At 40.5% G+C, this 22,483-nt stretch overlaps 1 protein-coding gene across 3 annotated transcripts in view; it reads left to right on the top strand.

Annotated features, from left to right (window-relative positions):
- Positions 1-3,100: 3,100 nt before the first annotated feature.
- The window catches only part of Ranbp9 (RAN binding protein 9), an 83,331-nt gene continuing 63,948 nt past the window's right edge, over positions 3,101-22,483 (top strand). For all 3 annotated transcript variants that reach the window (XR_015439315.1, XM_087181783.1, XM_087181784.1), the window contains exons 1-2: positions 3,101-3,780; positions 18,638-18,749. Coding sequence is in view for 2 of the 3 variants with exons in the window: in XM_087181783.1 (XP_087037909.1) it covers positions 3,255-3,780; positions 18,638-18,749 (638 nt within the window). In the remaining variant the exon portion in view is untranslated. The remainder of the gene's footprint in view (positions 3,781-18,637; positions 18,750-22,483) is intronic.

The raw sequence follows: 22,483 nt of genomic DNA, 5'->3' as shown, positions 1-22,483 counted from the left end.
CAGGCCACACAGAGGAAATAAGGTGTGTTACTCTATGGATGCATGAGAATGCTCACTGGCAGAGGGGTCAGCTCTGGGGTCTTCAACCACTATGTAAGACCAACCTGAGCTGAAGGTGTCAATAACTTAGCATCCCAATAACCCAACCATTGGCTGAGCTGCTCATTGGTTGTGTTTGGCATGGGCTTGAAATGTAAGCTTGGTCAACTTTGAAACTGGAGTGAGTAGTGTGAAGATTAGGGGTTAGAGAGATGAAAGTCCAAAGCTATGGTATCTAGGGGGATTCTATGACCAGAAGTGGTGCCTGAGCCAGTCTATTTATGCTGCCTGCCCTCTTTTGGTCTTTGTTTGTTTTCAGATCTGGTTGTTCAGGTTTCTGGGCAATTATGAGAACCACACAATATTGTTCCAGTAAATCCTTTCTCTGCTTCAGACAGCTAGATTTGGCTCTTATTGTTTGCTACTGAGAAACCTAGTAAATAGTGATATTGTAGCAATACATGGTAAAGACTGAAAATAGTTTTGAGGAATATGGATAAGTTCATAGCTAATGGATTTTTACCATTTATATCTCTGTGTACAATGTATGTTTGTAATAAAAATTTATTTTGATTGTATAATTGTCCATTATGGAAACATTTTATGATTTTATGTTTGTTAATGATTGGGCAGTGCTATAATTATTGTATAGCCTTTTCACTTAGTATAGCATAATCATTTTTCCATGTCTTCAAAACCATATTTTTATGAGGCCATACGATATTTGTTTTAGCTTGTACCTGTACAAGAATGGATGGAGAGAGGGGCCCTGAGACCCACTGAGTTGGACAGGGGTGCATATTTCTAATTTGTTGGACTTATCTGACAATTCTGCTACCTAGATCGAATACCTTTTAAAAAAATCGCACAAAATATGTGTTCTGGTAACCCTAATTCTATTGAGTGAGGTACAGGATAATTTCTTCAACTAATTCCTTCATGTTGGGTATTTAATTTGCTTCCATATTTCATCTTTCATTAATACCTCTTGTTGAACATTTAAATTTTGTTGCTTGGTTATTTTTTGAATGGATAAGCCAAAGGGCATGGATACCTTAGTTTCTTTATCAATATCACTAAGTAGAACTTTCCCAAATAACATTATCTATGTTCTCTACCTTCTCCTTTCTCCTATGAGAAAATGCCTATTTCACAGTGTTCTCTTCCACAAGTGTAATAATGGTTAATATCTTGAGGCTGCTTGTTTGGAGATACTCATATAAAAAGGTTCAAACAAAATGTCAGATAATTCTCTTCCCTTAATAGTTTCTAGGAATATGTAAAGTTCTAAGAGGTTTCTAAATGTGCTATTGGAAAAAAGTACACTTTTAAAAATAAAATTTTTATGACTGTTTCAAGAAAGTTTGATGAGCATTGGAATCCATTTCATTTACCATTGCTAGGCTACATTTCAATTGTGCTTGACTTACATTGAATTTATTATAATATAAATGAAAGCCTGAACAATTTTTTTTAATTTTTAAAAATAATTTTGAGACAGGCCCTCCCTATGTACTTCAGGCTAGCCTTGAACTCACTGTGTAGCCCAGGTTGGCCTTGAACTCATGGTGATTCTCCTGCCTCAGCCTCCCAAGTGCTGGGATTACAGCACTGCCACCACACCCGGCAGTCTGAACAATTTAAATACAGTGACATCATGTGATTTAAAGTGCAGTGGCCTGAATAAAGTCTTCAAAACAACAGGTTAGAATTATTGGTTATTTGTATCAAAGAACAACTGGACATCTAGTTGTGTGGGTAATTGAGGGAAAAATTACTCTGAATGACTGTTCTGCCCAGGCATTGAGGGCCTTCAAATTAAATCACCATTTACTTAATCAAAACAAAATAAGGAATTCTCTACTCAGCAAAACATTCCTTGTTTATTTCACCATCATCATAAACATCATCGGAAACAAAATACCAGAAACTATGCCATGCATTTTACACTTGTAAACCTTAATTTTGTTAGCCAAGGAAAAGATAAACTAAACAAAGGGAAGTGGTGAAAGCAAAATAGTAATGCTATGATGGGTCAGAGAGAAACACTTGGCAAGTTGTGCCATATTAGTTGACCAAGCCCTCCATTGGGAACTGCAAAGCAGGAAGTCCTATTTTTGACTCCGCTAACCTCAGTGAATGTTTCCTTCTCTTTAAAATATGGGCATAAGGCTCTGCTACCTAACAAAGGCCTGCAATGAGAATTAACGAGCCTATAAAATGTTTTGAGGTCTCTAGACATTATACACATCGGAGTACTGAATTCATACAGTTGGTGTAACTGCTCTTTGAAGGTATGTCAGTCGTCAGCCCTCATTAGTATTCCTAACTTGACTCCTGCCTCCCCTGTTAAGTTCACTTCGAGTCCTCATAAAATTAATTAATGAAATAGTCACCGTTTTAAGTGGGAGACTTTGCCTTAAGAAATGGTTTTCACTGCCCCCACGGTCAGTGTTACGCGATTAAAGACGGCGAAGTAAGAAGAGCAGGAAGTTCCCGGAGACGGAGCTGCCTCCAGGTGGTGAGTCGTCCAGGTCCCCGCGCTTCCGTGGCGCCCTCCGGCCGGGCTCGCGGCGGCCCCAGCGAGGCTCGATTACTCTCGCCTGGGCGAGAAGCGGGCTCCGCGGAGCCCCACGGAGGGGAGGTGGGGCGACGACAACAAAAAGAAGTCAAGTGGGAGGAGACTCCCGGCGACGGGCAGCTCTCAGGAAGAGGCTGGCGGCTCGGAAGGGATCCGCAGCGCCAGAGCCCCGCGCCCCAGCCTGCCGGGGAGCGGTGACGACCCGGGAGCGACGCCTCGCAGACAGCCGCCCGGAGCCGAGCCCGCCTCTCAGACTCCGTCCCGCCTCCCGGCCTCCGTCCCGCCCCCTCGCTAGCGCCGCCCGCGCGCAGCGTCTCGCGCCCGCCAGCCGGGAAACAGCCGTGAGAGCCGCGGCCGCCCGAGCGCCTTCCCTCCCGCCTGCCCACCCGCGTCGCCGCGTCCCCGGGTCCCGCGCCCGCGCTCCGACCACCGTCCTCTCCGCGCCGCCCGCCGCTTGCTCCCTCCCGCCAAGTCCCCCAACCTCCGCGCTCTCCACAGGCGCGCGGCCCGCGCCTGCTTCCGGGGCGGGCGGACTGAGCGCCTGGTGCCGCCTGCCGCCGCGACAGCGCCCCCGGGAAGAGGAGGAGGAAGGAGAGAGGAGGTGGAGGCGGCCGTAGGCTGAGTCGCGGCCGGGATGTCCGGGCAGCCGCCGCCGCCGCCGCCACAACAGCAGCCGCAGTTGCCGCCGCCGCCGCCACCCGCGGCCGTGGCCCCCAGTCCCGGCGTCGTCCTGCCCGCGCCCCCGGCCATCGGCTCCGTCTCTTCTCCGGCCGGCTCGCCCGGCGGCGGCGGTGGCGGCTTGGGGGCCGCGGCGGCCGCGCTGCTCCTTCACCCGCCGCCGCCGCCGCCGCCGCCCCCGGCCACCGCCGCGCCGCCGCCGCCGCCCCCCGGCCCGGCCGCCCCCGCTGCCGCGCCCCCCGCGCCTTCGGGCCCGGCCGCTCCCGCCGCTCCGGCCCTGGCGGCGGGCAGCAGCGCCGCGGCCCCCTTCCCGCACGGGGACTCGGCCCTCAACGAGCAGGAGAAGGAGCTGCAGCGGAGGCTGAGGCGCCTCTACCCGGCCGTGGACGAGCAGGAGACGCCGCTGCCTCGGTCGTGGAGCCCGAAGGACAAGTTCAGCTACATCGGTCTGTCTCAGAACAACCTGCGGGTGCACTACAAAGGTACGAGGCACGGATCCCGACCCAGACACAGGGGCGAGTGGGCGCCGCGGTCCCGAGGAAGGTCCGGGGGTGCGGGGCGAGGTTCTCAGGAAAGGACGGCGAGTGCGATGCCCCCAGGTGGGGAGGAGCTGGGGGAATCCTGGGCCGGCGGGGAGGACACCTTGAGGGAATACGGGGTGACGGGACGCGACTCGCTTTTTGATTGCCCGGTAAGATAAATCTGGGGGCTTGGGTGGAGGAATCTATGGACTGGAGTTGGGTTACATTGTTCTCCAGGTGGGTCAGGCGTTCTCCTCTTACGTGGGGAGGTTGAGAGAGAGGCATGATTCTGAGGTACGATTTCTAATTAAGAGAGCAGAGATCCATAGCGGGAGGAGTAATCAGAGGGGGATTTTGTCCAAAATTAGACCAGAGATTGTCTATGGGGACAAGGACAAGGGGCTCAAGTTTGATAGCAGTGTATCTTACCAAAAGCAGGAGTCCACGTCTTAGGAGAGCAGAAACCGACTCCTCCAGATTGGAAGTGCCCTATATTTCCGGGTTGGTATTAAATGAAGTCTGGTTGAAAAGAAGGATTTTTTTAAAAGTTGCATAGTCCTTTTTATTAAAATTGGTTTGTATTTACACCTGCAGTTAAAAACAACCTTAAGCTTATGTTTGTTTACCCCCCAACCTCCTCCTGCCTACCGCCCCTAGGTTAAAACAAAGCTTTGAGCAAGTCAGTCGTATGTAAAATTATAAATCGTAATAGAGATTTTTGAAATATACCCCAGATTAATGACATGTGTCAAGTTTACTTGTGTGGAAGGAAAAAAAATCCAGTGTATCAGTTAGTCTGGAAACAAATCCAGTGTTTTAGGCCCCAAACCTAAAGCAGGAGCTTTTGCATTTCTAAGCAGCCTCATTTTGATTGGCTACAAAGGGAGGGTCTTACTCAGACCCTAGTGGCCAGTACGTAGAAGGTATAAACAACCTTGCGGTTAAATTCTTAAAAGGACTGAAATTTGAGAAGAACCTTGATAAATAAGTTAGAACTTAATCGGAAAGGAGAATGGCAACAAATCTACCAAATGATTTGGCTGCAAAGAATCACGCACAAAAGTAGGCCTTGTTGAACATTTCTCATTTTTACCTTTGCAAAGGTCCAAAGGAGCGCTTTCAGTTTAGAATATTTCTTAATCTAAGTGGATGAAAATTTCAAAATATCGCACCTTTGCTTTTTTAAGTTAGGACATTTTTAAAATTCCCTTGTAATTTGTTTTTAAATTTGGGCGGACAGTGCTGTTACGAAGTGTTTACTTCTGCTCTGGCTACCAAAATGCTTTCGTTGGACTTGACAAGTTTAAATTTATGGTTGATGGTATTTATTAGCTTATAAAATCAGAGGCAGTATATGTGGAAGATTATTAAAGAATCCTAGCTTGCCGAGGTCCTAGGGTCCATTTGTGATTGTAGGTGTGTTGCAAGACAGAGCCTCGGCTTCTTCCTGAGTGATGGTGGATTGGAGCTGGATGGTTGGAAAGGAAACATTAACAGTTCTGAATTTCCATGGCGTCTTAAGTTTCATCATTACAGTTTATTTAGCACCGCGGCATGCCATAGTTGCACTAACTTCTTTTATATTAAGTTAATTATTTGAGTCAGAGGAAAGTGCATGTTTGAGTGCAGTTGTTTGGAGTTTGAAATGTTTATGACACCTCTCAATTAGTCTTCCTGTTGGCCTTTTTACTACTTTCTGTTGTGTAATACTGAGATTTTCTTTCTGGAAACATCATTCTGTTACAAACGTAAACCACTACTTGTAGAAGAACAGATTTTATTGTTTTTATTTTTTTCTCTCTGCCTCTTTTTTAAAATTTCTCCTTTGTCTTTTCCTTACCTCTTGTCAGCACAGTCTCTCTTTACCTCCTCCTCTTGTCTTGTATTTTACTCTCTGTGTGCTTTCTGTTGTTAGCATTAGTTTTCTGTGTGTTTCTGAGAGGACCCCACCAGATGTACTGGGTAACTGTGACTCTGGAGTAAAGGGGAAGTGTCATAGGTGGTGGATAATAAAACTTTTGAGGTCATAAAGTAGATTTTTATTTAACCTATCATTGCTGCATTGATTTTACCAAGCATTATAAGATACTTTTTTCAGTCATTAAAACAACTATTCGTATAGTATTTTTGTATATTATGGAATTTCAAAAGATTGACCATACTTATTTTCCAGAGTGATAATTTTCCATACCTTTGAAATAGAAGTATCATAGTTTCTTCTGTTTTGAAGATAACTCTGTATTTAAGGTGTTATTCTTCTAAATTGAAATTGCTGCTTTTGAAAATGGTATTGTTCCTGAATTGAATTGAAGGGATTAGTGTTAAACAATGCCAGACATACGCATAAAGTTCATTTAATTGCAGAGGAGTAACAGCATGTGTACAGAACAGTGCATTTAAAAAATTTTTTTAAAGGCCTTTGCTTTGCAGTCACATACCAACTATTGAAACAGCCAGGGATGGTTGCTCTTATTTTAGAATTCTTGTCAGTATTGAGTAAGTACAAAATGATAAGTTTACACATTTACAATACCTTTTTTTTGGTACAGGAAATCAAACTCAGAACCTTGTGCTTTCAAGGCAGTCGGCAGTACCACTGAGCTAAATTTCTGGCCTAACAATACCTTTATTCTACTTTAAAGCTTTTAATGACTATGACTATGGATTCAGTTAGCCCAGATGTTTCAATTGCAGTTTGCATTTTTGTATTTTTCAAATTACTACCACTATTTACTTTGCAGAGCATTTTGATACACAATAGTAGATCTGGACAAGATTATGAATTACTTTAGATTTGAGAGAATAGGAGCACCGATGGTTAGATTTTCCCTAGTCACAAGTAAGCCAGGATTCGAAACTATAATTTTCACTAACTCCAGATGCGGTGCTCTTTCCAGTATTCTGTATTACTGCCTCTTTCAGTTTTTATGAGACTTAATTATCTGAAATAGATGTTCACATCAAGAATTTTTTGAAGAGTACTTGAGATTTTTTGTTTTTTGGTTTTTTGGAGACAGTTTTGCTGTGCAGTGGTGGTGGTGGGGCTAACTCACTACATAGCCCAGGCAGGCCTTGGACTTGCAGGGTCCTGCTGTCAGCCTTGAAAGTGCTGGGGTCACAGATGTATGCCACCACACCCTGCTGAAGAATACTTGAGATTTAAAGTACTTGGGGGGGGGCGGTAACTAGAACACTAACCTCACAGAAAATTACATTTACTTTGATGATTTAAGGCGGCTAGGGAAAAATGCCAGATACATGAAATTTGAGAATGACAAGTAGTGATGAATAAATTGCACTTTTTGCTTGAAGCATTAACAGTATCTAACCAAATAGGTTGAATTTTGGTTTGCCTAACTCCCTTCCCTTCTGCATCCCAGGTCATTAGTCTTTAACATTTCCTAAATAAAGCTGGTTATTAAATTTCTTGCATTTCTTCAAATTAAACAAATATTTCAGCAAATAACTTGATTGTCTGCAAGTATAAATGTCTGTTCCTTAAAATAAAAACTAGACTGAACTTTTCTCAGGGATCTCTTTGCCAAAATTTTGAGAAATTAGCTTTAAAAATGCCAGCTGGTAACTACAAGAATTAAGTGAATCTAATAATCATACTTACAAAAGTGGACAGTGATAATGATAATTAGTTGAGCAGTTGCTCTGGGACAGATAATTCTTTGGAGCATTTGGATGTATGTCTTGTTCACTCTTCCTTCACTGACTTGGTGAGTGCTTTGTGCCAGGTTCTAGGCAGTCAGAGGTGATTGTGGTACTGTCTTTAACTCAAAGGCGTCAGGTGACATGAAATGGAGTAATAAGGGAAGAGGTATAAAGAGCACTATAGAAGACAGGAGTCTCTAACCCAGGCTGACACTGACAGTGGTGAAGGAGGTGGTCAGGGACACCTTTATGGAGGACTTGAGGCTACTGGTCATTCCTAAAAGATGATTAGTCTATAGGGGAAAAGAAGAGGCTGGCTGCGGTAAAACCAGAGACAGAGAGGAGAGAATTCTTGTATGTATTTGGTTCCACTAGCAATTTGGAGCTCTTGGAACTTAGAGTGTAGCCTGTGTTAGGAATAGCTGGGGGAAGATTGTGAGGGGCCTATAGAATGTTTTATTGAGTTTGCTGAGCTGAAAGAAAAGATTGACCGCTGGTCTGCTAAGACGCTGGAAGATGGCCCCAAATTCTTGAAATCTGGTGGTGCTGCCATCGTTGACATGGTTCCAGGCAAGCCCATGTGTGTCGAGAGCTTCTGACTGTCCACCTCTGGGTCATTTCACTGTTCGCGATGTGAGACAGATGGTTGCTGTGGGTGTCATCACAGCAGTGGACAAGAAGGCTGCTGGAGCTGGCAAGGTCACCAAGTCTGCCCAGAAAGCTCAGAAGGCTAAATGAATATCACCCCTAACACCTGTCACCCCAGAACTTAATCAGTGGCGGAAGACAGTCTCAGAATGGTTTCTCCCAATTGGCCATTTAAGTTTAATAGTAAAAGACTGGTTAATAATAATGCATTGTAAAACCTTCAGAAGGAAAGGAGAATGTTTTGTGGACCATTTGTTGTCTTTTTCTGTGTGGCAGTTTTAAGTTACTAGTTTTTTTTTTTGGTACTGGGGATCGAACTCGAGTCCTTGTGCTTTCGAGCCAGGCAGTGGAACCACTGAGCTAAATCCCCGGCTCTAAGTTATTAGTTTTTAACATTACTTTTTAATGGAAACAACTTGACCAAAAAATCTGTCACAGAATTTTGAGACCCATTAAAACAGAGTTTAATGAGGAAAAAAAAAAGGGGGGGAATCACCAAAGCATTTTAAATGTCAAGATGGACTCAAGGGTTACAAGACAGGAAATAGCAAACTCATTTAGAAGATTGTTTAGACCAAGTTAGAAATAAGGGCCTCATCTTGGTCAGTGTTGGGGAAGAGAAGAGCAGGCCTATTGTGGGTGGATAAAGGTAATATTGAGAGGATATGAGGAATAGTGGAGAGAGAGCAGGATGGTCTTTGGTTTCTAGCTGTTTTAGGTTCCTGTAGTGAAATAAAATAATTGAAAAATAAATAATAAAATAAAATAATGAATAAAATAATTATTTTGGAGAAGTCACTACTGTATTACTGTATATCTGGGGCTAAGTAAAAATGGGAGTCTTAATGTTGTGCTCTGACTGTAAACCAGAGAAAAACAAAGAAACAAAGCTTACAAGAGGACAGAACAGTTCTGGAGTTCTGAGTCCTCTCTGCTCTCAACAGCAGGAATTCATGACTTCTCACTCTGTTCTGTAGTTGAGGTGCCACTTGGCCACAGTTGGAATTTCTGGTTTTCTTCTCTTTTCCCTGTTGACTGGTTTATATTTTGCTTCCCATTTTAAATTCCTGTGAGATTTATCATTTAAGCCTAGCTAATTGCAGTCATCCTCAGCTGGGCAAAGCTTTTTATCATATGCCATAGTGTGAATTGGTGGCCTTCACATTGGATGCTCAGCTGCCTTGAGTCATCAAATAGGGGTGTGCAGTAGTTACAGAATGCAGACCGCCCACCTGGCACAAGGGTAATCTGGCCCAGCTTCTTTCAGTAGGGATAGTGTGAGGCCAGCCCTCCCAGGAAGGGTTGGCAGGTACTTGGAATTCACTGGCAGCTTGCGAGAGCTCTAGGTTATGTCTGGCTGAGGGTCTAGGTGGTAGCCGCAACTGAGAAATGTGTGAGAGTGTGTAGGGTGAGGAACGCAGTGCGTCAAAGCTGGAACCCTGAGGAACAATGCCATTGAAAGACCAGATGTAGCCCAAGCAGTAGTAGTTGAGAGGAACCTGCCCAGGTGGCAAGGAGAGTGGTACCACAGAAGTGGAGTGGGGACTCAGAAGTAAGGAGGGGACTTTAGCAGGTTTAATGCAGTAGATTCAGGCAGTTCACTGGATTTGAAAACTTAGGGAGACCAGTTTGAATGGAGTGATGGAATTAAAAAATTTCTCTGGGTCAAAAGAGTAAAAGGGAAGGAACAAGGTAGAGAGGATAGTAGGCCGGCTCACTCTTGAGAGATATAGATGAAGAAGAGATTAGGTAGTACCCAGGGGGTGGAGGTTAAGGTAAGCCCTCTTCAGTTTTTAATGGCCAATAGAGTTATATTTTAGTTAGGGATTCACTTCTGTGTCAGCATATGAGGTGAAAATCCAACATAATTAAAATTATCCTAAAAATCCCTTTGGAACCTGGTGTGGTGGTGCAGGCCTATAATCTCAGCACTTGGGAGGCTGAACCAGGAGGATCACAGGAGTTTGAGGCCAGTTTGAGCTGCCCAGCTGTCTCAAAAACAACCCAAAAAACCCCAAACATCCTTTTGGATTAGATAAACAGATCTCTGTTAAATACAGGTGCGTCATTTCTAAGTCAGTCTTGTTTTAATTTGACTGTGGATAAAACACATACATTACATAAGTTAAATGAGTATATATTAGTCTAAGATGTGGTATTCCAATAAATATAAGTATACAAAATTTTTACATTTCAAAAAAAAATAGAGATTAGCAGTACCTGGTTTTTATTACCTTAAAGTTTAAAAAGTTCATTATATTCACCCTCAAATCTAGTACATTACTGACAGTGATTTACAGCATGGAGGTAAAGAATTTGTGAAGGTTTTATACATTTTGGGGATATCGTACTTTTAAAGATTGAGGGGAAAGAGAAATTAAAGAGAAAGAGGATGAAAATACAAGGTTGAGGACTGAATGAGGTAAGGGCTTGGAGGGAGCAAAGTTTCCAGAGCATAGGATGGTTAGTCTTGGGGAGGGGAGGAGAGGAGGGGAGAGCCTATTCCTTCAGCAATAGTGGAAGAGGTGAAGACTAGACATGGAAATAGACCATTTTGTAATAGTATGGAGAGCTGAGTATAACCACGTCTAATGGCCTCCCATTTATTTTCTTGACAAAATAGGTTCTTTGGATATGAGTAGAGGACTTAAAATGAGTGAAAATGTGAACTATCCATTGAGAGGAATAGGGAACAAGTTGACTGAAGATTTCTGAAAATATTGATAGCACTGGGAGAGGCCAGGGAACATCGTTAGTTCATAGGATGGTTATTTGCCAGATTATTAGACTTTATTCAGCAGAGGTCCGCTGTCTATAGAGTAGGACTATAGAAAGTGGGTTATGATATTCGTGAAAGACCATGTTTCTGAGCGTCTGGGGTGATGAAAGGATTGGCACAGGAAGGAAATCAAGAGTATATGATTGCTTTTCAAGTGATTCCTGCATAGCGCATCCTGGAAGAGAACGTCACAAGGAAAAATTTGGAGAGTTGGAGTCTAGTGATGTTGAGGGGGTATTGTAGACATGAAGTCTTCAGAAAGGCTAGAAAAGAGGTCTTAGAAGATACGGACGTTGCTCCTATAATGCCATAAGTGAGTTGTTGGGAAAACCATCATTTCCTCACATTTGTGTGCTGAAACCAACAGGACTTAAGGAAAAAATAGAGCAGGGGCAACCACCTAAAGCCTATGGAATTTAACCGTTAACTGGAGCTCTATAAAAGCCACAGCCTTAATAGACTGTAAGCCTAGTTAATTTCCACTGGTATTTGTGCCCAATACCAGAGGTAGCTGATTGTTTGCAGCCTTAGACCCTTGGTCTTGGGCTTCCTTCTTTGAGATGCAAATACTTGATGGTTAATTGAAATGACAAATCTCATTCAGGGTTTAGCCTTTTTCACCACTTTTTTCTGAACAAAGAGGAAATACATACCTAGTAGAATGGCTAAAATTGGAAACAGTCTGACTGTCAGTTGCTGATGGGGATGCAAAACAACCAGAACTCGTATTCATTGCTGGTGGGAATGCAGAGTGGTAGAGCCACTGTGGAAAATGGTTTGGCAGTTGCAGACAGAACTAAACATACTTTTACTATATGATCCAACAGTTGTGCTTCGAGGTATTTACCCAACTGATACAAAATTTGTGCCTGCACAGAGTCTTGCTTGTGGATTATCATTATCATTTTTGGTGGCACTGGGAGTGAACCCAGGGCCTTGAGCATATTTGGCAAGCATTGTGCCACTAAACTGTATCACTAGCTCTGCATGTAAATGTTTGCAACAACTTAATTGTAATCACTAATAGTGGAAGCAACCAAGATCTCCTTCAATAACTGCTGAATGGGTAAAGAAACGGGAATATTCATCCAGTGGGATATTATCAGTGATAAAAAGAAATGAGCTATCAAGTCACACAAGTGTGTGTGGATCTTAAATGCATATTGCTAAGTGAAAGAAGCAGTTTAAAAGGCTAAATAATCTGTGATTTCAATTATATAACATTTTGAAAAGCAAAACTATAGAGACAGAAAAAAAATGAGTAGTTGTCAGTGGTCTGGGGAGAGGAGAAGATGGTCAAAGAAACAGCAGAGGGGATGAGGGATTTAGCTCAGTGATTTTGCCCCCTGCTGCGCAAGCGCTAGGACCAGAGTTCGATCCCGGTACCAAAAAAAAAAAAAAAGAAAAGAAACAGCAGAGGGCATATTTTTAGGGTATTCTGTATAATATTGTAATTATAATGTATGTTTATGTAGGATACATAATTATGACATGAAATTATGGTTACATGACACTATCTCTTTGTCAAACCTGTAGATCTCTACAGCACAAAGAGTAAATGCTAATTTATACAAATTTTAAAAAGCATTTAGGAGTCCGGCAAAATCGCAGGATAGAATGTAGAATGTAACAAAACAATGAACTGTATTACAGGTGCATGAGACCACTTCAGGGAAGAGGGGAAAGGTTGCTGACCTAAGTAACTTTGGAAATGAGTGGAGTCTAAAACTAGAGGCAAAACAGACTGCATAGGCCCTGAACAATAGATACAAGTTGCATTCCATGGCAGTGTGGACTCAGAGTTCTGATACTGCTGTATAGTCATTCCTTGTTTAAGGACCAAGGCAAGGTACTGTGACCAGGTTGCTCAGTGAATTGGTCGCTAAATGAGGAATTGTATATGATATGTACATTGCAATATTCAGAACGAAGAAATGGACAAAGGAAACTCCACTTGATGACTTTGCTTTTATTTGTGTAACTCTTACATGCAGTACTCTAATGTATGCAGCTGCACATAAAACTACAGTACTAGTCAGCAAAAATTACAGTACTGTATAAACAAGGTGTACTGTACCCCCAAAAAAGACATCGAAGCTCTATAAATAAGATGTAGAGAACTGTACAAAAGATAGGTCCTAAGTCCACACAGGTATTAACCAGGTAGGTTGTTAAATAAGGAACATCTGTGTTCATCTACTGAATGGAACAGTTAAAGAAATGAATGCGCAGATGGTGGCAGCTAGGTTTCTCATTGTTACAGGTAAGCAAAAAGAGGTTAGAATTGTCACCAGACGGGGCCTGAGGAGTCCCCAAAACAGGAGATAGGGACCTCAACTCACTTCATTCAGGGAGTGGGTTGTAGGTTTGCTGATTTCCACACAGAAAAAAGATTTTCAGGGTGCATCAGTGAGAGGCATAGAAAGCTTTATTTATTAGGGACAGTGAAAGAAGTATACACTCTTAGAAAACAAGGAAGGCCCTCAGCAGTGTGTGGGGGTGGGTGGATGGGGGTGTGGGTGGTGCTGGGCATTGAGCCCAAGGCTGTTACCTTCCCAACCCTTGTTACTTTTTAATGTTGAGACGGGTCTTGCTAAATTGCTGATTAGCCCAGGCTGGGGTTGAACTTGGTATCCTTCTGTCTCAGCCTCCCAGAATGCTGGGATTATAGGCAGGCACCACCACTCCTAGCTGGGATTGAGGGGTTTTTTTTGTTGTCTTGGAAGTATCTTCTAGATGGGCCATCTAGAATGTGTATTTCTTCTGTTTTGTCAGAGTACTCCCTTAGGGCCATGTTAGAATACAAGCCGTTTGCGTGCATTGAAGTTTGGAGTTTAGAGTTGTGCTTCCTACTTAATAGTGCTGCTTCCTTGAGGATGGAAGTCTGTGGGAGGAAAAAAATGCAGGCTCAAGTTTTAGGTGAAAGCAGGGGCCCAATTTACATGCTTGTCTCCTTTGTACCTATCTTTATTTTCTCATCCCAGAATGACCCATGTGGTAATGATTAGAGTTCAAGACATCAGCATGAACTCATATTTAGCTTAACATAGATACAAATGATTAAGTAGAAGTATAGATATGTGTATATACACATATACATCCTTGCTCTTGGTACTTCTTGCAAAAGCCTAGAAGCAGTGACACCCAAGGAACAATGAGCATGCGTAGTACCCAAACATTGGGTTCTATTTGTTTCAGTAAAAGCAAGCAAGGCTCCTTGGAAAAATGGCTGATTTGAGGATTAGTATATGAAATAGAAAGGATGAACCTTTAGCATCTTTCAGTGCCAGAAAGTAACAAAAACAAAAATCATAGTGGAAGTATGTCCAAAAGACAGGGGAACCAAATTAAAAAGTTGCCAGTAGTCAAAGCCAGTGTGGTTTGAGAGATAAAATGAAGTAATATTGAATTATAAATGATGCGATACAATAAAATTAATACACATGAGCTGGATGAATTCATACTAATATCAACAGAGGTGCTACCTTAGCACCTTTCAGTCTGTACTGCTTCAGTTTGGCCCATGTGGCTTTACACAGTGGTGAGTTTAGCAGTTTCTGAAGCACTGCACCATGGGCATGCACTTCTGTAGTAATCCTAGTTGTTTTTTTTTATTAAACATAGGGCCTTGTGTATATTGCTAGTTCTATTTTTAATTCATTAATGTGCTGAGAAAAGCTGTGATGAACCAAATGACTTTTTTATGTATGCTAGCACAGTTCCCATATTTATCGTGTGCATTTGAGCTAATTTGTATTCAAGACATGTAGTATAGCAGAAGAGACCTTGTTAAGAGTGTAATATTAATTTGAGGTGCAGTAGTTTCAGTTGGTATCAGAATCCAATGTGGATTTAGGAAGGAATGATTGAAGCTGAGGTAGAAGTCAGTGCAAGTCCAGAAATTAAAAAGCAGAAACGGGAAAATAATCAGAAACGTAAGTAAGTGATCAGCGTGTTGGTATTGTATGGGAGAGGTTTGTGTTACTGTGAAGTTATGTAAAAAGGAAGTTAGATGAAGTCAGAGAAAGAATATTTAAGGAAAGAAAGCTTGAGCTAAGTAAAAGATGTAAAGGATGAGGAAGACCTAACGTGGCCTAAGAGGGAAGGGTAGAGCTTTCTGTTTACAGGAAGTAGAACTAGCACAAAGACTGGCTAGGCAGTCAGTTTGAAGAACTGAAAAAGGCCTGAATGTGGCTGGAGCAGAAGAGGAAGTGGGACATGCAGGGAGAGGGGTGAGGTCAAACAAGGTTTTTAGGAAGACTTTCCAGAGGCCAAAGAGGAGTCTTTGGAAGGAGTTTTAGATGTATTGAGGCATGGTGATGCAAGGAAGGTGGTTTGTATTTCCAGAAAGGCGCTGGCTGGCTACAAGTTGGAGAATGGGAGTGGGGCTGGAATGGGCTCTATTCTAACTCCATTTCAGTTTTTAAAGTGGAATCAGCAGATTGTTTGAAAAAAAAGAGCTAATTTTGCTAGACTTAGAGCTTTGAAGCAGTGTATTTATTTTCTTCTAGAGCCATATAGAAAACACTTTTAATATTGAAGATTTTATGGCTATAAAGTTTAAACTTTGGTAGTGTGAGCTTTGTTTTTCTTTTTTTTAAAGACCATAGAATGTAAAGTAGTAATAATCTTCCAGCTGATGAGCATTGTTAGAAATAGGCCTCAGGCTTCTGATACTACTACTCTTGTATAAGAAATAGTATGAGTCCTTTTACTTTTACATCTAAACTTGTCATTTAAATTTTAATTGAAAAAATGAAACAAATCTTTTTAACTTTGACATTTATAGGACTTTTTGACAATGTCTTGGTAAAGCATACGAATACAAAGGATCCTTGAAGATTTAAGCTTTTGTAGTACTTTATAGTTATTTTTGCATAATGCAGAAATGTATTAGATTTTAATTCATGCTTGAATTTAATGCATCATTCTACCAATTTGAGGAAGGTTATATAATCTCTGTAAAAGTTTCTTAATCCCCCCGCCACACACACACACACACACACAGACACACACGCACACACACACACGCACATATTGGGGATTGAACTCAGGACCTTGCGCTTGCGAGGCAGGCACATACCACTGACCTAAATCCCTGGCCCAAAAGTTTCTTTCTTTGTTTTCTTTTTTTTTTTGGTACGGGGGATTGAACTTGGGACCTTGCGCTTTCGAGGCAGGCGCCGGAACCACTGAGCTAAATTCCTGGCCCAAGTTTCTTAAGTTTGAAAACTCAGGTTAAATAATACTTATTTCACAAATGCTGAATGAAAGAAATCCATAAAAAAGCCCCTAATGGTCTGAGAGATTATCCTCAAGTAGAAGTTTTCTTTCTCTTTTACTGTAGTAGCAAGTATAGGAGATGGCAGATAAACACAAAGTGATCCAGAATTTTCCATGTGTCTAAATCTTTCAAGTGAGTTCAGACCTCGAGCTGGATCAGGCTTCTTGAATTTAAATCCCAGCACAAATCTTTAGTTTGGAATCCTCAATCAGCAGTATGACCTTGAGCGAGTTTCTTTATCTTAAGTTCCTCAGTTATGAAATGACAATAAACAGTACCTGCCTTAGGGGGTTGTCATGAATATTAGGTGAGTTAATAAACAGTGATTGCTTTTAGAACAGTGCCTTTCACATAATATTAAATATGTGTTAACTGTTTTTCATTAAGTGTATTTTGAGATTACCTTACCCCTAAAAGTTTTGGGCTCTGCCCTGTACAACCCCCACCCCCCACCTCCTGCAACATAAAACGCTAAAATCTAGTTGATTTAGGACTTAATTAGATTCTGTTTAGTCAAAGTTTTCTGTGGATATATTTGGAACTAATTTTTTAATGTGCATTTAGTTTGGTTGACTTTTCCCAGGAACCTAATTACTTGCACATATTTTTATTGAAAAAGATGTTTCATTGAAACCATAATTCAGTAAATGTCTGTTTATTGGAAAGTGACTATTGCTCATGTTTGTACTGCTGTCCTGTCCCCCCCTCCATTGCTCAGCTCAGTGTAAATCTATTGCATACATATGTTGAAGCAGTTTTTTGGGGGGTGCTATATAGTGCAGCTTCTATTTTTCTCTTTCTAGCTAAGTTTATTGACTTTCTTTGATTATCTGGCAGAGAACTTATTTCTGCCTATAACAAAAGTTTTTATGGCAGAGAAAAGAATGGTTGAGTTCATTCAATTTCTTTTGGGCCATGTGAAGGAACATGTGCTAATTTGCATTGCAAGTGTAAACTTAGTTGTTTAATGATAAGGTATGCTGTGGTACTTTGGTAAAGTAAATGGTAAGGAAAGATATGATCTCATTTGTGTGTCATGGTTATTGTGTATCTTAAAGTATAGTTTTTGACTTAAAAGAAGATAATTTAGCTTTTAAACAATTATGGTAAATTTGAGGAGAATTCTGCTGTCCATGTAGGAAATTTTATAGTATGACTAAAAGATTAATGACAAGTTTGTATTGAATGAAGTGTATCTAACCAGAATACCTGAGGTTGTTTCACCATACAGTGCTTTTGAAGATTATGGGGACTTGTCTCACACTCTGAGGACTTTCTGACATGCTCCTTCAACTTCTGTATTTTTCTGCAGCTTTATGGACATTCTTTTGCTCATTTGATTCTGTTCATATATATGCTAGCTTTCAAAAAGGTAATTTATATCTTGGCCAAGGCTTAAGGGCTGTGATTGTGAGTGAAGGAAGTCTTCTGGGAGTAGAATTGAGTAATAGCTAGTTTAAAGAATTTAGAAATCATTATCTAGCAGATTTCCTACAATGTCAGCAATGGCATGAAGTTATTTCCTTTCTTAAAAAGAAAAAAAGTATCATGATATATTTCTTAACAGGTTTGGGCTTTTCTTTTTGGGGGGGTGTGTGCTCAGGATTGAACCAAGGGCCTCTCATTCAAGGCAAGTGCTTTACCATACTCCTAGTCCTAGCCCTTTTTATATTCTGAGACAGGTCTCACTAAATTACCTCAGCTGGCCTTGAATTTACAGTCAACCTCCTGTAGCTGGGATTACTATCATGTGCAGCTAATAGGTTGTTATTGATCAAAGAATTTTTATGAATCAACTTTCCTCTAGAATTAGTGATAATATCACAAAGAACAAAATTATAGATTCCTAAAGTAAGAATCCTTTTTTTTTTTTTTTTTTTGGTACTGGCAATCAAACTCAGGACCTAGCACTTGTGAGGCAGGCAGCAGCACCACTGAGCTAAATCCCTAACCCCAGAACTCTTGTTTTTTTAGATCCAATCTAGTTGTCTAAAATTTCACTTCATATTATGCTGTGATACAGATGTCTTGTTTAAAAAGTAGGTCATTTTTCAAGAATAGGGATTTTATAAATTACATGCAGATTTAGATCTGAAAAAATAAAAATCCTTTGCTCATTATGTTTTTCATATCTGGCCTTTTTTAGTCTTGAAGATACGGTCTACCTTACCCTACTTTTAATTTTCAAGAAGGGCTGGCTATATGTTCAGGCTGTTCAGATTCTGAAACCTTCATAATACTAGCAATCATGTGAAGAATTCTGTGGCTCAGTTGGGCTATTTTGCATATTGGATTAATTGTGATGATGAATATTGCATTAAATCTTTCATTATTTGAATTATTGAAAGCAGAAATTAAATCATTCCAGAAACTTTGTTCCTGAATTGTTTATTAAGAGTCTCATTTGAATATCTCATTTGATTTTTTTCTCCCTATTTCACATGCAGGTCATGGTAAAACCCCAAAAGATGCAGCATCCGTTCGTGCCACGCATCCAATACCAGCAGCATGTGGGATTTACTATTTTGAAGTAAAAATTGTCAGTAAGGGAAGAGATGGGTAAGTGCAAATTTTGGTGGAAAAAAAATCAGTTGCTGTTTTGGGGTAATTATTTTTGTTTTGGTTCGTGGTGAATGTTTTGATTCCATTATCATATAATTGGAAAATTGGAATCTTGGAACTTTTAATATTTGGAAAAGTGGAATTTGAATAGTATAGCAGATTAGATCTGATTTTGCTTCAAAGCTAGTTGAAGCTAAAGCTTGAGTTTATGACTTTAATTGACTTTTTGTTAGGTTTATTATCAAAACAGAGTTTGGATTAAATAATAGAAGGACAGTGATTCATTTCCTGTGACTTTTCTTACACTGCCTGTTTTAGTTAACCAAAGTCTAGGTAGTGTCTTGTAGGTATTTTACAGGGAGCTGGGGTTTAGACTTGTAGAGTTTGCTTGGGAAATGTATGTTTGTATGCCCTTGATGAGAAGAGGTTCGCAGGAGTTTGGCTGTGGTTTAGAAGTTTGCCGATGAAGGACAGGGCATGTAGCTCAGTCGTAGAGCCCTTGCCTAACGTGCTTGATGCCCTGGGATCAGTCTCCAGAGCTGCAGAAAGAAAATAATTCAAGAAAGAGAAAAAGCTTCCAAATGAGAACTCCCTGGTAGATCTTGGGATCTGTGTGTGGTGTGTATGTTGGAATAATTTATTTATATTAAAAATACAGTTTTAGCCTTATCTCAAAAATTCCTAGGTCAGAATTTTCACTAGAGCTTTAGGCAAGATATGCATTATGAAAAAGCTTTATGAGGAATTTTGATGGATATCCCTGGTTAGTAAGTATGTAGATTCATTTGTCCAGCTACCAAGGTAAAGATAGGGCTTTGTCGGTAAGTTGACCTGGGTTTGAAGTCAGTAATTTAACTCCTCCTAGTGATCTTATGTTTAACTGGCAAAATAAGCATATCCAGTAGATGTATTCTTACTTTTCTTGCTGAATATTCTCCTTCTGAGCAGTATGAAAACTAGAAAGTGAAACTTTGGAATACAATGACAGCTTTTTATTTAACTGTCAAGTTTTTCTGGAGTGATTGACATAAAATCAACATAAAATTAGAGATGCTAAGAAAATGTGGTTGCAAGAAGCCCCAGATTGAAATAGCCACATGGTTACTACTATTTCTTATTTTATAGCTGCATACTTAGTAAGCCATTCTTTTATACTTCAGATTATATTATCAGCTCCATAATGCTAGTGTTGCTCACAATAATTCCCAGGATTCTCTTTACCTTTCACTATACTTTCACTTTCTTTGCATGATCTTGACGTTAATGTTTTCATCACAGTAAATATTCTGTTCAGTCTCAAATCCAATGCTACATCTCAGGTTATTCTCTTGAGCTCTGGACAGATAGATCTGTCTACCTGGCCATTTGCTTTGAATGTCCCACAGCATTTAAATTTAGCTTCAGATCTTTTCTTAAAACCAGTTGATTAGTAGTTTCATAGCTGCTAAAAATTTCACAAGTTCCTTTAAATTTTTCTGTTCATCTCTACTGTTGCCTCTTCATTAGTAGGTCTTGTAATTTATCTCATGAATTACTGAAGTGGTTGATTTGTCTCCTCATTGCTCCCTATTTCTAACTCGTCAGTTTTTTTTCCCCTAATACAGAACTGAGTTGTCTCTGTTCCTTTCTTTGAGATCATTTGGAACATTTGTTGCTTTGATGTTGAAATCTGAAACATTTTAGGGTCCTTCATGATGCCACTAGCTCCTGTATAATTTTCCATCTCATCTTTTTTTTTTTTTTTTGGTACCAGGGATCGAACTTGGAACCTTGTGCTTGCAAGGCAGGCAGCAGAACCACTGAGCTAAATCCCTGGCCCTCCATCTCATCTTTATATAGCCAGGATTTCTCATCTTTTCTTTTCTTTTTCTTCTTAAAATTAGGGCTATCTCACAGTAGTAAAATTTATTTCTTTTAGTATGCAGTTCTGTGAATTTTCCAATATTTAGTGATATAATCACTTGAGCAGTCAAATGCTTAGAACAGTTGTATCACTCCCTAAAATTCCTCTCTACTGCTTTGTAGCCAGCCATTCGCCATCTTCAGACCCTTACAACCACTGATTGGTTTTCTGCCTTTTAAGTCTGGCTTCTTTCACTTCGCATAAAGCATTTGAGATTTATCCCTGTTGTTGCATATACTGGTAGAACAGTTCTTTTTTTTTTGTTACCGGGCATCAAACTCAGGTCCTTGCGCTTGCGCAGCAGGTGGTGAAACCACTAAGCTAAATCCCAGGCCCAGAACAGTTCTTTTTATTGTTGATTTTGTGGGTGAGCAAACCAGTTTGCTTATCCACTCCCCTGATAAAGGGTAGTGTTTGGCAATTACAAATATAGCTACTGTCAACATTTTTGTATAGGTTTTTGTGTAAACATAAATTTTCATTTCACTTGGATAAATATCTAGGGTTAAGATTGCCAAATCTTAAGTGTATTTTTAACTTTATAAGAAATTGTGAGGTAGTACTGGTTTGGATTTCCAGCAGCACAATGGGTGAGTTCCTATTGCTCTGCTTCCACCATAGCACTTGGGTAGTGTCATTTTGATTTGTTTAGCTGTAATAATAGATAACTAGTGTTAGGGCTTGTGTGTAGATATCCCAAAAGCCTCAGGCACTCACAGGTGGGGCTTTTCATAGGTGGCTGGATCTAGGGTGTGTGAATATGGATTAAGGTGTATGATAACTAAATTAGTCCACTGATTGGATTAGCACAGTTATGGTATGGATAATAGGGAGGTCCATCCTGGGTGTGGGTGGTACCGTTCAGTAGGCTTGGAGCCTGAATGGGATAAAAGTCCAAAGGCTGCTGCCTGCCTTGCCATAGACTGTTTCTCCTCTGCCATGCCACCCTGCCTGGGACCCAGCCAACTAAGGACTGAAACCTCTACAAACTGTGAGCTGAAATAAACCTTTTCTCTTTTAACTTTGGGTGTCGGATATTTTGTCTCAGCAATGAGAGAAGTAACTAAGACACCAAGTGATTTCTTTTTAAAACAGTTGGGATTAAACAATAGAGGGACAGTGATTCATTTTCTTTGACTTTTCTTACACTGCCTGTTTTCTGAATTCTGAGAAGTTAAAACCTCTGAAAGCTAGTTAATTGAAGCCTACATAACTTGTAGGTATTTTACAGGGGACTGGGGTTAATAATTGTAGGTTTTACTTGGGAAATGTATGTTTGTATGCCCTTGATGAAAAAAATTCAAGGAAGAGAAATAAAGCTTCCAAATGAAGTTTTTAATTGCGTTTTGTTTGTAATGATGTTGAAGAATTCCTAATTTTTACCTGCTCTTCACTTATTTGGTACTATTTGTCCTTCTCTGAGTACACATGTTGGCTCATATTTCTAGTTCTGTGTGCATGTCCTTCCTCCTTACGTTCACTTCCTCTGCCCCTCTTCCCACTTGCCGGGCTAAGAATCCATTTTCAAGTCCTAGTTTAGGGGTACCTTTTTGTGGTACTTTATCTTCAAAATAACATTGTGTAGTTTCTATGACTCCTTTACATTTTAGGTAGTTAAAATATTAATACTGTTTGAATTGTCTGGTTGCTGGTATCTGACCATACAAATTCAGGAGTAGGGACTATTTTACATTTTTATAACCCTAGCACTTAATTTATAGCTAGCATTTGTGAATGAATATGTGAATTGAAAAGGAGCAGTGCCTGTCCTACATATTCTTAGAGAAAACATTTCTTGGGTCAGATTTTATTTATTTTATTTATGTAT

This window comes from Heterocephalus glaber, unplaced genomic scaffold (genome assembly GCF_053883595.1).
Source record: "Heterocephalus glaber isolate CG9 unplaced genomic scaffold, H.glaber_assembly_v1.0 deba00001472, whole genome shotgun sequence".
Taxonomy (NCBI): Eukaryota; Metazoa; Chordata; class Mammalia; order Rodentia; family Bathyergidae; genus Heterocephalus; species Heterocephalus glaber.
Note: the sequence above shows the minus strand (reverse complement) of the source record. Positions and strands in the feature narration are given on the sequence as shown.